The 13,360-nt window shown below is 37.6% G+C and overlaps 1 protein-coding gene across 3 annotated transcripts in view; it reads left to right on the top strand.

Moving 5' to 3' along the window:
* Positions 1-13,360, top strand: part of Armc4 (armadillo repeat containing 4) — a 197,158-nt gene that overhangs the window by 68,485 nt on the left and 115,313 nt on the right. For all 3 annotated transcript variants that reach the window (XM_031364932.1, XM_031364933.1, XM_031364934.1), the window contains one exon: positions 6,842-7,084. In XM_031364932.1, coding sequence (XP_031220792.1) covers positions 6,842-7,084 — 243 coding nt within the window. The remainder of the gene's footprint in view (positions 1-6,841; positions 7,085-13,360) is intronic.

Genomic DNA, 13,360 nt, shown 5'->3' with positions numbered 1-13,360 from the left:
ACCCTGCCCATGGTTTCCCCTCCCTCTACTCTTCCTACCCCCTCCATAGATCCACAAAGAGTGCTCCTCCCAGAGATATTTTTTTAAAAATTATTTGTGTGTGTATACATGTGTTATTGTGGGTGTGTATATGCAGATGTGTCTGTAGGCATATGCAGGTGTGTGTGTGCAAGTGTATGTGCAAATATATATGCAAGTGTGTGGCTCTGAGAACAGAAGAGGGAGTTAGGAATTTCATCACCTCTCCCTGAGCTTGAGTTGACTTTTTTTTTTCAAATCTTGACTAGAAGCCAGCAATCCCTACTTGGAGCTATGGCTGCTGATGGGCACCACTTGCCCCAACTTGTTTGTGTGTGTTTACATCCAAACTCTGGTCTTATGATTGCACAGCAAGCATTTTTAACTAACTGTTGAGCCATCTTTCCTCCCTTAGTTTCCATTTTTAAAAGATAAACGAGTTCAGTTGAATGGCTACTAATGACTCTTAACTAAACTCTCTTAACTAGCCACTCTTTTTTTTTTTTTTTTTTTTTTTTTTTTTTTTTTTTTTTTTTTTTGGTTTTTCGAGACAGGGTTTCTCTGTATAGCCCTGGCTGTCCTGGACCTCACCCTGTAGACCAGGCTGGCCTCGAACTCAGAAATCCACCTGCCTCTGTCTCCCAAGTGCTGGGATTAAAGGCGTGCGCCACCACGCCCGGCTGAGCCACTCTTGAAAAGTTATGATTTCACTTAATTTTACTTTCATGTATTTGTAAAGGTTTGGTGTTGGGAATCAAACCCAAGGCCTTATGCTTAAAAAGCAAGCAGTCTACCACTGAGCTACATTTTCGGCCCTGATAGTTCTACATTTGTTTTAAAAACAAATTATAAAATACTTATATTTTTTATTCATTTTGATTTTTAAACCTTCTCTGGGTCATTTTAGAATTAACATTTTTCATGAGTATTTTCAGAAAGCTTTTTTTCTATTTGGTGTTGTCTTTTAGAAATTTGCTTATGCTAACAGAAAATAGCCTAAGAGTATTTGGTGGAATTAGTAATAGATTAAACATAACCTCCATGAATGCAAACTCTATTAATGGCAGCAATAAAATACATCTATATCTTAATAAATAAACACTGATGAAATTTATTAGAAATAAGAAAAAATGTTATATATATAAAAACAGAAATTCTCATGTATAGGGTTTTTATTATTTTCTTTATTTACATTTGAAATTTTATCCACTTTCCTAATTTCCCCTCCAAAAAGCCCCCCTATTACCTCCCCCCACACCCTGCTCACTAACCCATCTACTTCCCCTTCCCTGTCCTGGCATTCCTCTACTCTGGGGGCATCGAGCCTTCACAAGACCAAGGGTTTCTCCTCTCATTGATGTCCCACAAGGCCATCCTCTGCTACATATGCAGCTGGAGCATGAGTCCCTCCATGTATACTCTTTGGTTGGTTGCTGGGAGCTCTAGGGGTACTGGTTAGTTCATATTGTTGTTCCTCCTATGGGGCTGCAAACCCCGTCAGCTCCTTGGGCCCTTTCTCTAGCTCCTCCATTGGGGACTCTGTGCTCTGTCCAATGGATGGCTGTGAGCATCTACTTCTGTATTTGTAAGGCACTGGCAGAGCCTCTCAGGAGACAGCTATATCAGGCTCCTGTCAGCAAGCACTTGTTGGCATCCACGATAGTGTCTATGTTTGATAACTGTATATGGTATGGATCCCCAGGTGGGACAGTCACTTGATGGTTTTTCCTTCAGTTTCTGCCCCAATCTCCTCCAATGGGTAATTTTTTTTTAAAGATTTATTTATTATTATAAATGAGTACACTATTCAGGAACACCAGAAGGGGGCGTCAGATTTCATTACAGATGGTTGTGAGCTACCATGTGGTTGCTGGGATTTGAACTCATGACCTTCCGAAGAGCAGTCGGTGCTCTTACCCACTGAGCCATCTCACCAGCCCCCTCCAATGGGTATTTTGATCCTTCTAAGATGGACCAAAGTATCCACACTTTGGTCTTCCTTCTTTTTGATCTTCATGTGGTGAAATATATTTTGGGTATTCCAAACTTCTTGGTTAATATCCAATTGTCAGTGAGTGCATACCATGTATGCTCTTTTGTGATTGGGTTACCTCTCTCAGGATGATATTTTCTAGTTCCATCAATTTGCCTAAGAACTTCATGAATTCATTATTTTTAATAGCTGAATAGTACTCCATTGTGTAAATGTACCACACTTTCTGTATCCATTCCTCTGTTGAAGGACATCTGGGTTCTTTCCAGCTTCTGGCTGCTATGAACGTAGTGGAGCATGTGTCCTTATTACGTGTTGGAGCTATTGGTGTTCTGTTCAGGAAAATTTCCCCTGTGCCCATGTGCTCGAGGCTCTTCCCCACTTTTTTTTCTATTAGTTTGAGTGTATCTGGTTTTATGTGGAGGTCCTTGACCCACTTGGACTTGAGGTTTGTATAAGGAGCGAAGAATGGATTGATTTGCATTCTTCTACATGCTAACTGCCAGTTGAACCATCACCATTTGTTGAAAATGCTGTTTTCCACAGGAGGGTTTTAGCTCCTTTGTCAAAGATCAAGTGACCTTAGGTGTGTGGGTTCATTGCTGGGTCTTCAGTTCTAATCCATTGATCAACCAGCTTGTGACTGTACCAATTCCATGCAGTTTTTATCACTATTGCTCTTTAGTATAGCTTGAAGTCAGGGATGGTGATTCCACCAGAAGTTCTTTCATTGTTGAGAATAATTTTCCCTATCCTAGGTTTTTTTGTTGTTCCAGATGAATTTGCAGATTGCTCTTTCTAAGGCTGTGAAGAATTGAGTTGGAATGTTGATGGGATTGCATTGAATCTGTAGATTGCTTTTGGCAAGATGGTCATTTTTACTATATTAATCTTGCCAGTCCATGAGCATGGGAGATCTTTCCATCTTCTGAGATCTTCTTTGATTTCTTTCTTCAGAGACTTGAAGTTCTTGTCATACAGATCTTTCACTAGCTTAGTTAGAGTCACACCAAGGTATTTTATATTATTTGTGGCTATTGTGAAGGGTGTTGTTTCCCTAATTTTTTTTCCTCTGCCTGTTTATTCTTTGTGTAGAGGAAGGCCACTGATTTGTTTGAGTTAATTTTATATCCAGCCACTTTGCTGAAGTTGTTTTTCTGGTTTAGGAGTTCTGTGGTGGAGTATTTTTGGGTCACTCAAGTATACTATCATATTATCTGCAAATAGTGATAATTTGACTTCTTCCTTTCCAGTTTATATCCCTTTGACCTCCTTTTGTTGTCTAATTGATCTGGCTAGGACTTGGAGTACTATATTGTACAAGTAGGGAGAGAGTGGACAGCCTTGTCTAGTCTCTGATTTTAGTGGGATTGCTTAAAGTTTCTCTCCATTTAGTTTGATGTTGGCTACTGGTTTGCTGTATATTGCTTTTACTGTGTTTAGGTATGGGTCTTGAATTTCTGATCTTTTCAAGACTTTATCATGAAGAGGTATTGGATTTTCTCAAATGCTTTCTCAGCATCTAATGAAATGATCATGTTGTTTTTTTCTTTGATTTTTTTTTATATAGTGGATTACATTGATGGATTTCCATATATTGAACCATCTCTGCATCCCTGGGATGAAGCCTACTTGATCATGATGGATGATCATTTTGATGTGTTCTTGGAGAACACAGTTTGTGAGAATTTTATTGAGTATTTTTGCATTGATATTCATAAGGGAAATTGGTCTGAAGTTTTTTTTCTTTGCTGGGTCTCTGTGTGGTTTAGGTATCAGAGTAATTGTGGCTTCATAGAACGAATTGGGTAGTGTTCCTTCTGTTTCTATTTTGTGGAATAATTTGAAGAGTATTGGTATTAGGTCTTCTTTGAAGGTCTGATAGAACTCTACATTAAACCCATCTGGTTCTGGACTGTTTTGGGTTAAGAGACTATCAATGACTGCTTCTATTTCTTTAGGAGATATGGGAATGTTTAGATCATTTATCTGATCCTGATTTAACTTTGGTACCTGGTATCTGTCTAGAAAATTGTCCATTTCATTCATATTTTCCAGTTTTGTTGAGTACAGGCTTTTGTAGTAGGATCTGATGATTAATTGGATTTCCTCAGTTTCTGTTGTTATGTCTCCCTTTTTATTTCTGATTTTGTTAATTAGGATACTGTCTCTGTGCCTTCTGGTTAGTCTGGCTAAGGGTTTATCTAATTTGTTGATTTTCTCAAAGAACCAGCTCCTGGTTTTGTTGATTCTTTGTATAGTTCTTTTTGTTTCCATTTGATTGATTTCAGCCCTGAGTTTGATTATTTCCTGCTGTCTAGTCCTCTTGTGTGAATTTACTTCTTTTTGTTCTAGAGCTTTCAAATGTGCTGTTAAGCTGCTAGTGTATGTTCTCTCCAGTTTCTTTTTTGGAGGCACGCAGAGCTATGAGTTTTCCTCTTAGCACTGCTTTCATTGTGTCCCATAAGTTTGGGTATGTTGTGCCTTCATTATCATTAAACTCTAAAAAGTCTTTAATTTCTTTATTTCTTCCTTGACCAAGTTATCATTGAGTAGTGCATTGTCCAGCTTCCATGTGTATGTGGGCTTTCTGTTGTTTATGTTGTTATTGAAGACCAGCCTTAGTCTGTGGTGTTTTGATAGGATGCATGTGATAATTTCAATCCTCTTGTATCTATTGATATATGTTTTTATATATGCTTAATTTGATTTAAATATACACTGAAACATTAAAGTAAAATTACTTGAAGATAAATTCTAAAATGTATTAGGGATTAATAATGAAATAGTTTGAGAAGTTCAATTAAAATGTTTTATTTAATATTTATATATGTATGTAACATGTTTAGGTCAAATAATCCACCCCTATTCTTACCTCTCAAATTCCTTCTTTATCCTCTGTTTTCTCCAGTCAACTCATGTACTCTTTTTATTTTATAAAGCACACTGAATCCATTTAGTGATGCGTATCTGTGCATGAGTATAGGACCACTTGCTGAGTATGCATAGCCTTTTAAAACTACATACCTCAAGAGAAGTGATTCTTCCTCTCCCAGCTCCTCATATTAGGTTGGGACTTAATAAACCCCTCCCCTGTCCTTGTTGACTTGTTTTCTTTTTCTTTTTCTTTTTTTAAGTTCTCCAACTTAATATTTTTATTAATTATTTGAGAATTTCTTTTTTTTTTTTAGATATTTTCTTTATTTACATGTAAATTTCTCCATTCCCAGTTTCCCCTCCAAAAAACAAAGAAACAAACAAAAACAACAAAAACAAACCCCTGTTGCCTCCCACTTCCCCATGCCTGCCACCCCGCCCTCTCCCACTTTCTGGCCCTGGCATTCCCCTACACTGGGGCACAGAACCTTCACAGGGCTGAGGTCCTCTCCTCCTATTGATGATCGAATTTGCAATCCTCTACTATACACATGCTGCCAGAACAATCAGACCCCTCCATGTGCAGTTCTTGGTTGTTGGTTGAGACCCTGGGAGCTCTGAGGGTACTACTTAGTTCATATTGTTGTTAGTCCTAAGGGGCTGCAAACCCCTCAGCTCCATGACTTGTTTTCTTGTATCCAAGTCTTGTGTACAAAGTCCCAGGCCATGTGAGTTTGTGTATACAATTCATATATTATGTCTAGTGAACACTGTTTCACAGCATTTGTCTTCTCTTTCTGTCTCTTACGGTATTGCTGGCTTCTCTTTCATGATGGTATTTGAGACTTGTGGGGGAGTGAGTTTAGACTTGAGTACTCCACGGAAAGTTGTTCTGTGCTCACTGACCTGTGATGGGTCTCTGTATTACTCATCACTTATTGCAAAAGAAGCTTTTTGGATGAGATTTAGAGATGGACTGATCTATGGGTATAAAGATTAGGACTCTTTAATCCCAGCTCTTGGGAGGCAGAGGCAGGCAGATCTCTGTGTTTGAGGCCAGCCTGGTCTACAGAGTGAGTTCCAGGATAGCCAGGGCTACACAGAGAAACCCTGTCTCAAAAAAATACCCCCAAAATCAAAAAATCAAAAAAAAAAAAGTACGGTTTAATACCCTGTTCGTTTATCAGAATAATAGTGATTGATTCTTACCTAGTGCCTATGACCTAGCCAGTTATAGGATTTGGGCCTAGTTAATTTCATCTCCTCTTAACTTCCTCTTTAGAACCACATGGACTTCCTTGTGTTGTTCCTCATCTTAGTGCACTGTTTTGAGATTTTTCTCCATGTAGCATGCTGTCAGCTGTCCTTATACGTTGTTTGCATTTGTTTAGATATATCCTTTATAGTTCTAGATTCTCTAGGACTTTTATTGTGAAAGGATGTTGGCCTTTTTTGCACCTAATAAGATGATCACATGGCTTCTGTCCTTAAGTCTGAAGGGTGGATTGAGATGACTGTTTCTATAGATCAGAGCAGATCACTTCTAAAATCTGAGTTGCAGTAGCTTTATTGCTCATTTTGAAACACAGTGATGCTATGTACATGTATACACACACACACATATAAACATATATATAAGCTAATATTCATATATAGATTCACAGATGCTAAGATTCATATATGTCTATTGCTGTCTCAGAGGCAATGACATGATCAAGAATACAGGTAGGTTACAGGTGGCAGGTACTAGACTTACTACTTATCAGATCAGCCATTTAATGATGAAGGTTAAATGGGGTCTATTCAGTAAATTTTTTATGTGAGTCAAATGAGCACTGAAAATATAGTACATGGCTAAATCAATATAAATAACTACTTACTATGGCTTTTGTTTTTCTGAGTATCTTTCCTGCTAACTTTGGACTTTAAACAGCCTTCTTTTTCTGAACTTAGGTTTCGAGAATACAAAGCCATTGAGACACTGGTGGGACTTTTAACTGATCAGCCTGAAGAAGTGCTCGTGAATGTGGTTGGAGCCTTGGGAGAATGCTGTCAAGAATATGAAAACCGAGTCCTAGTCCGGAAGTGTGGTGGCATCCAACCTCTTGTGAACCTCCTGGTTGGAATAAACCAAGCACTTCTTGTGAATGTCACAAAAGCTGTGGGTGCATGCGCAGTAGAACCAGAAAGTATGGCGTAAGTGGCTTTGGAGACAGGGAGATTTTTACCTGTGAGTGTTACAAGGAATGTCTAAATGGTCATAAAATTGTCACATCACTTAGAATTTATATGCACATGTGATATACAGTGTGTTACTATACAAATATTCATGATTTGCCACATGTATATTATGAGTTGCCTAGCCAGGACATTATCTTGAAAGAGAAGTAGACCTGTGCTGGGGATAGGTGTAGAGATTTTGAAAAGCCAATAATTAATTTCCCCCTGTGGAAACCATATGCAATCATGAAAAATTTTCTCTGCCTTTTGGAGAGCAATTATGTTTTCAAGGATAGTATCATATTTCTTATTTCTGGCAAATTCAGAAAATAAATTTGCATCACCTATAATGTGACAAATGAAATACCAAGGATTTAAAACTGTGACCTTAATTCTTGAATGAATTATTTTATATTTAAAAAGATAAGATTTAAATGCAAATTGAAAAATATTTGGAAAAAAATGATTGGTGCTGAACATAGATAACCTTTTTCTTTGTTGTTCTAACCGAAGTGTAACATCAATTTAGATGGTGTGTGTATTTATCTAATATTATACAAAATCTAGTGATATGTATACAGGTGGGTATGCCCAGAGCACATTCAGATACTGTACCTCTGTATAAAAAGAACTTCAGCACCTGCAGCATACTCAGATGTTTGTGGCAGATCCTGGAGTCAAGCCCAAGTAGAAACCAGATGATAACTGTATATCTTTCTTTACGTATATTTTATATATAATACTTACCTACTTATATTCACCTACATATATATTTATGTATGCATCTACTTACCTACCTATCTGTCTATGAGAGATAACTTTATTGTAAAGGACTGGTTCCTGTAATTGTGGAAGCTTGGTAAGCGTCAAATCTAACAGAGCTTGGGCTGTAGACTGGAAATTCAGGCTATCACTCTGCTGGTAGAATTCTGTGTAGGAAAGGTCAGTTGATAGTCCCATGTGTGATGAGGGGTGATGTATTTTCAGCCTGCCACCTTAAGTGTTAATCTCATGAAAAATATCTTTCATAGAAATATTGCATAAGACTTACCAAATATGTAGGAACTGAGGCTCAACCAACTTGACACATAAATTTCAGCATGACAAGCTCATTCTTTGCTAGTTTGTCATCAATATGTGTTCCTGTAAGCCATACTCAAGTTGTAGATGAATACAATAAGGAGGTGTTGCTTTTGTAGAACTGGGTAGAGGTGCATTCTGTAGACAAACAGAAAGAACTGTTTATGGAGTTACATGAGAAAACTATCACAATGGCTACTAGATAAACTCAGATAAATATTTTTTTCTGCATCCATGGAATTCAAAAAGTTTTGCAAAAAAGACCTGTAAACCATCTTAAGAATCCGGTGGTTAGAGAATAGAGAGAACAAGGGCTGGGAGATAGCCCGGCACGTGATGTGTTGCTGTAGAAGGATGGACATTAGTGTTTGCATCACCAGCACCTGCTGAAGAGCTGGGGTTGGTGATGTGTCTCTGTAATCTCAGCACTGGGAAGTGAAGATAGGAGGATCCTGGGGTCTCACTGACCAATAAGTCTAGTCAATCAGTGTGTTCCTGTTTCACTGATAGACTTTGTCTCAAAAAATAAGGTTAAGAATGGTAGAAGAAGATACCCAGCATCCACCTCTGACCTTTCCCCATGCACACAACCATGGCACATGTTGTGTTTACTATGAGGATCCAATTTCATTCTAGAACACACAATTTAAAGAAGGTTGGAACAGTGGGGCTGGCTTGTAATCCCAAGGCTGGGGATGTAGAGATAGGAGAATTCCTGGGCTCTCTGGGCAGCCAGCCTAGACTGCTTGGTAAGATCTAGGCCACTAAGAAAGCCCATCTCAATAAAACATGGCCGGTATCAGAATAATAACACCTAAGTTGGCCTCTGGCCTCCACATGCACAAGCATACATGAGCATGCTCACAGGTACACACAAAAGAGAACCAAGGGAAATAGAAAAGGCTGAGTAGACAGCTCAGATGATAAAGTGATTGCCCTGAAATCAGGAGTATCTGAATTCCAATCTCAGGGTCCACATACAAACCCAGGAGTTATAGCACATATTTAAAATCTCAGCTATGGAGACAGGAAGATCCCAGAGGCTCCCTGTCTGGCCAGCAAGTACTGAGCAACTGAGAGGCCCTGTCTCCATAAGCAAAGTAGTTGGAGTCCTGAAGAATAACATTTTAGGTTGACCTCTGGATTCCACATACATGTGCACACAGGTACTTAAGTGTACACACACACACACACACACACACAAACACACACACACACACAAACACACACAAAATATAAAGAGAATAATTGTGGAACTAAAAATTGAACACAAAGAGAGTACAATCACTATGACAGAATAGTCTGGAATGTTCTCTCTATAAAATAAAGAATAAAAGTAGTAGCCGAATGCAAGGAGATCTAACAAATAATTGTTTTCTTGTTGGAATCCGCTGGAACATGGTCTTGGGCTGGGAAGATGGCTCAGTGGGTATATCCCTGCTGTGCAAGCAGGGGAGTATGAGTTCTGACACCCAATACTATGTAACACAAAGCTGAGTGAGGTAGAGTGCAGCTGTGTCCCCAGTGCTGGGAGGGCAGAGATAGAAGGATCCCATGGGCTCACTAGCCAGCCAATATAGCCAAAATGGTAAGTTCCTCTCCAGGCTTTAAAAACAAGCCTCTCTTTCCCTGTAAACCTCTACCTTGTTTAAATCTCCATTTTTGGCTAATGTCCTTCTCATCTTGAAACCCATTGTGACCTTGAGGACCTTTCGCCTAATAAATTGCACCACCTGGAGGAAATTACTCGGCAGCTTCCTGTCTGGACTCACCTCTGTGTCTTTGCTATTAACTTCGTTATTTGTGTTCAACAGCACTGACATGTAAATGAGCAATCAGGTCTTTGTGTGCCATGTTATATTTGGATTATTTTTTTCAAGTGAATTGACAGCCAGTGAATGTTTCTAAGCTTAATAGAGACAAAGTATTATAGTAGATCACTCAAGTAAGAAATAAAGGTAGCTGATATTAAGTCTGTAAAATATGGTGCATTGAGGAATGAAGAAACTGACAGGTTCAAGAGTTAAGAAATAGGAGATGACTGAATATGAGTCGTAACGAAGAGGGGGAGTTTAAGACAGCAATCAGATGGTTCCACTCCCAGATGCAGGAAATACAGCTAGGGGAATAAGAAGGGAGTCTGCACTTCACAAAGGGTGAGAGTGTGCTAATTATACATTGGAAACCTAATCCATACCCAAGCGTAGGTTAGCCATTCACCTAACAAATGATGGCGACTTCAGAGGCAATTGTGCAGACATTTAGTTCCTGTGGATTCAGATGGCCAGGGCAGCTAAAGCTTGGGATGAAGATGTGAGCTGGGCATAGCGGATGGCCAGGATTTAGCAAATGAATTGTGGGTGACGTGTAAAGGATCACGAGAAATAGAACAGTGAAAATGGAAGTGAGCCTAGTTCTTAAGGACAGTGATAGTAGAAAAGAAGGTGATGAGGATAAGACAAGAGTTATGAGGGACACTAGACGAGTTACTGAAAGATAGAAGAGAAGAGGGTAAAGGGGAATGAGATTTGTAAGGGCCGGACTGGGAGGAGAGGAGGGAGTGAGTGGGGCTTCAATAGGGATGTAAAGTGAATAAAAGAAATTAGTTATTGAAAACAAGATAAAAGAGAGAGAAAGAAAGAACAAAGGGAAAGAAGAAAGAAGGAAAGAAAGAACATGTAAGGAAATCAATCAGAAGTTTCTGAATTGCTTGTCTTGTACAACTTTCTGTGAATGCTCTTCTTTTCCCACATGTGTTTTTAAAACTACACTAAGGCAATTTTAGAAGACAGTATTTTAAGTTTGTAAAAATCCAAACAATATTACCCTTTGCATCATATTTCAGACATGGCTGTTATTGCTAGAATTTTTTGATTTATTATTTCTTCAAGCTATAAGTTGAATGTGAAGACATGGCAAACATGTCTTCTTTGTGATGATTGCACATTATTCATGAGCTAGGAACTTGTTTTGATGAATAGCAGCTGTAAGTGTAAATGATTCATGGCTGTGGCTTACACCCCAGTCACACAACGGTCTGAACATGTAGCCCCTCTGTGCAGCCTCAGTAACTGCAATGTAGGACATGAACAACTCTCAGCAAGAAGAGCGGTGTCATCTTACACTAGCAGTGCGGTTGCTCAAGCATGGAACTTTTCACGAAATTCTGGTTTTATAAAATTCCATCAACTTTTTTTAATACTAAAGCTGTTGTGACAATAACCACATGCATTGTCTCATATAGATTAGATGTCTCCTTAGGATGTATAAAATAGTACAATAGGTATTAAATCTGTGAAATAGATGGTTTTTACTGAATTTTTTGTTCTTTTTATTTATTATTTTCTCCTTGTACATAGTTATATGTACATTTTTGTATGTACATTCTTGTATGCACATTTGCATGTGCAAATGTCCATGTGAGCATACAGCAGCATGCTTTTTTTTGAAATTTCATTTCATTTTATTTTTTTAAGTTTTATTGCATTATGATGAGAAAAATTACGATTTCAATTTATCTGAATTTGTTAACATTTAAAAACATTTTAAGAAAATAGAATTAAATCACATTCTTGTTTCCCTTCAATACCTACAATATCTTTTTTTGTCATATTCCTTAAAATTTATAAAATATTATGACAATAAAAATAAGTATTATGAAAGTTGTTATAAAACAACAATTTAAGTCTTATGTAGATGCTTGTCTACAGCAATACTGAAAATACATATTTTTCTCTATAAATTTTAAATAACTCCAAACATATTAACTGTAAATTTCAAAATAATACATCACCACTAGTATTTTCTCAAGTGAACATAAACATATAAAGTCTTCTTTCTTGTTTGTTTGTTTTGTATTTAGTAGAGCTTAAAATCTTGGCTCTTACTGTGGTACAAGCCCAAAATAAGAACAAGGCTATACTTCAATGACCCTCACATCACCAAAGGATTTACCTCCATCGTAGCTAAGCTGAGAGTTGACAGTTCTGCTGTGCCAAGGAATGAATTGTAGGCATGATTTTTAGATACAAACTTCCTGCTATGGTCAAAGCTATTTAACTTGAGTGAGTGACTTTATTTTCAGCCCACAGAGAACAGATTACATTCATTAAAGAAATGGTGTATGTATTAAGATGCTCTATCCATAAAGTCATTCACCAACTGTTTTAATGAACAATGGTTCTACTTGGAGGGTGGCACAGAAATTTGGTGAGGGTAAGAATCAGGTTCATTGCCTGTGATAATTTGGAAAAGCATTCATCTCAGAGAAAGAGTAACTTATAAAGTCCTCTTCTTCAAACTTGATACAATAGTTACAAAAGTCAAGCAAAGCATTCAGTCTCACTCTTTGTTGTTTTCTTACAAGCTACCTCCCAATTTGATTGTCTACGTTTCTTTTGGGTATATAAATATACATTCTGAAATATATAAGCTGTTCTGAAAACCATAGTATAGTGTAAAAACATGAAATAAACAGTACTACTAATAGAGAGGCTAAAATAAGAGAAGCAAGATTTCAAGACCATTATGTTGTACAGAGCAAGACACTGTCATGTACAAACAATCAGAAAGTGTATATGGATTGTACAATATTGGACTTATTTCTCCAATTACCAAATTAGAGAGACCATTGGATGATAATCAACAAATTTCTAATTCCTCATATTTTTGGATTTCAATCAATTAGGATATGTTGGTAACATTAATTTTCATATTAAGAAATTAAGAAAAAGTAATTGTTACTTTCTGTTGTTTTTGTTGTAAGAGGTGGAATTATATTGTGTGGGTTTGATGAAAGATTACTTTCTTGCTTCTTCTAGGGTATAGTTTTGCTCCTTATGTTGATGTTTTTCATCTACTATACTTTGTAGGGCTGGATTTGTGGAAAGACACTGTGTAAATTTGGTTTTGTCATGGAATATCCTGTTTTCTCCATCTATTGTAATTGAGAGTTTTGCTGGGTATAGTAGACTGATCTGGCATTTGTGTTCTCTTAGGGTCTGTATGACATCTGCCCAGGATCTTCTAACTTTCATAGTCTCTGGTGAGAAGTCTGGTATAATTCTGATAGGTCTGCCTTTCTAGGTTACTTGACCTTTTCCCTTTACTGCTTTTAAAATTCTTTCTTTGTTTAGTGCATTTGTTGTCTTTATTATTATGTGACAGGAGGAA

The sequence above is a fragment of the Mastomys coucha genome, unplaced genomic scaffold (genome assembly GCF_008632895.1).
Source record: "Mastomys coucha isolate ucsf_1 unplaced genomic scaffold, UCSF_Mcou_1 pScaffold13, whole genome shotgun sequence".
Classification (NCBI taxonomy): domain Eukaryota; kingdom Metazoa; phylum Chordata; class Mammalia; order Rodentia; family Muridae; genus Mastomys; species Mastomys coucha.
This window is presented reverse-complemented; position numbering and strand designations above follow the sequence as displayed.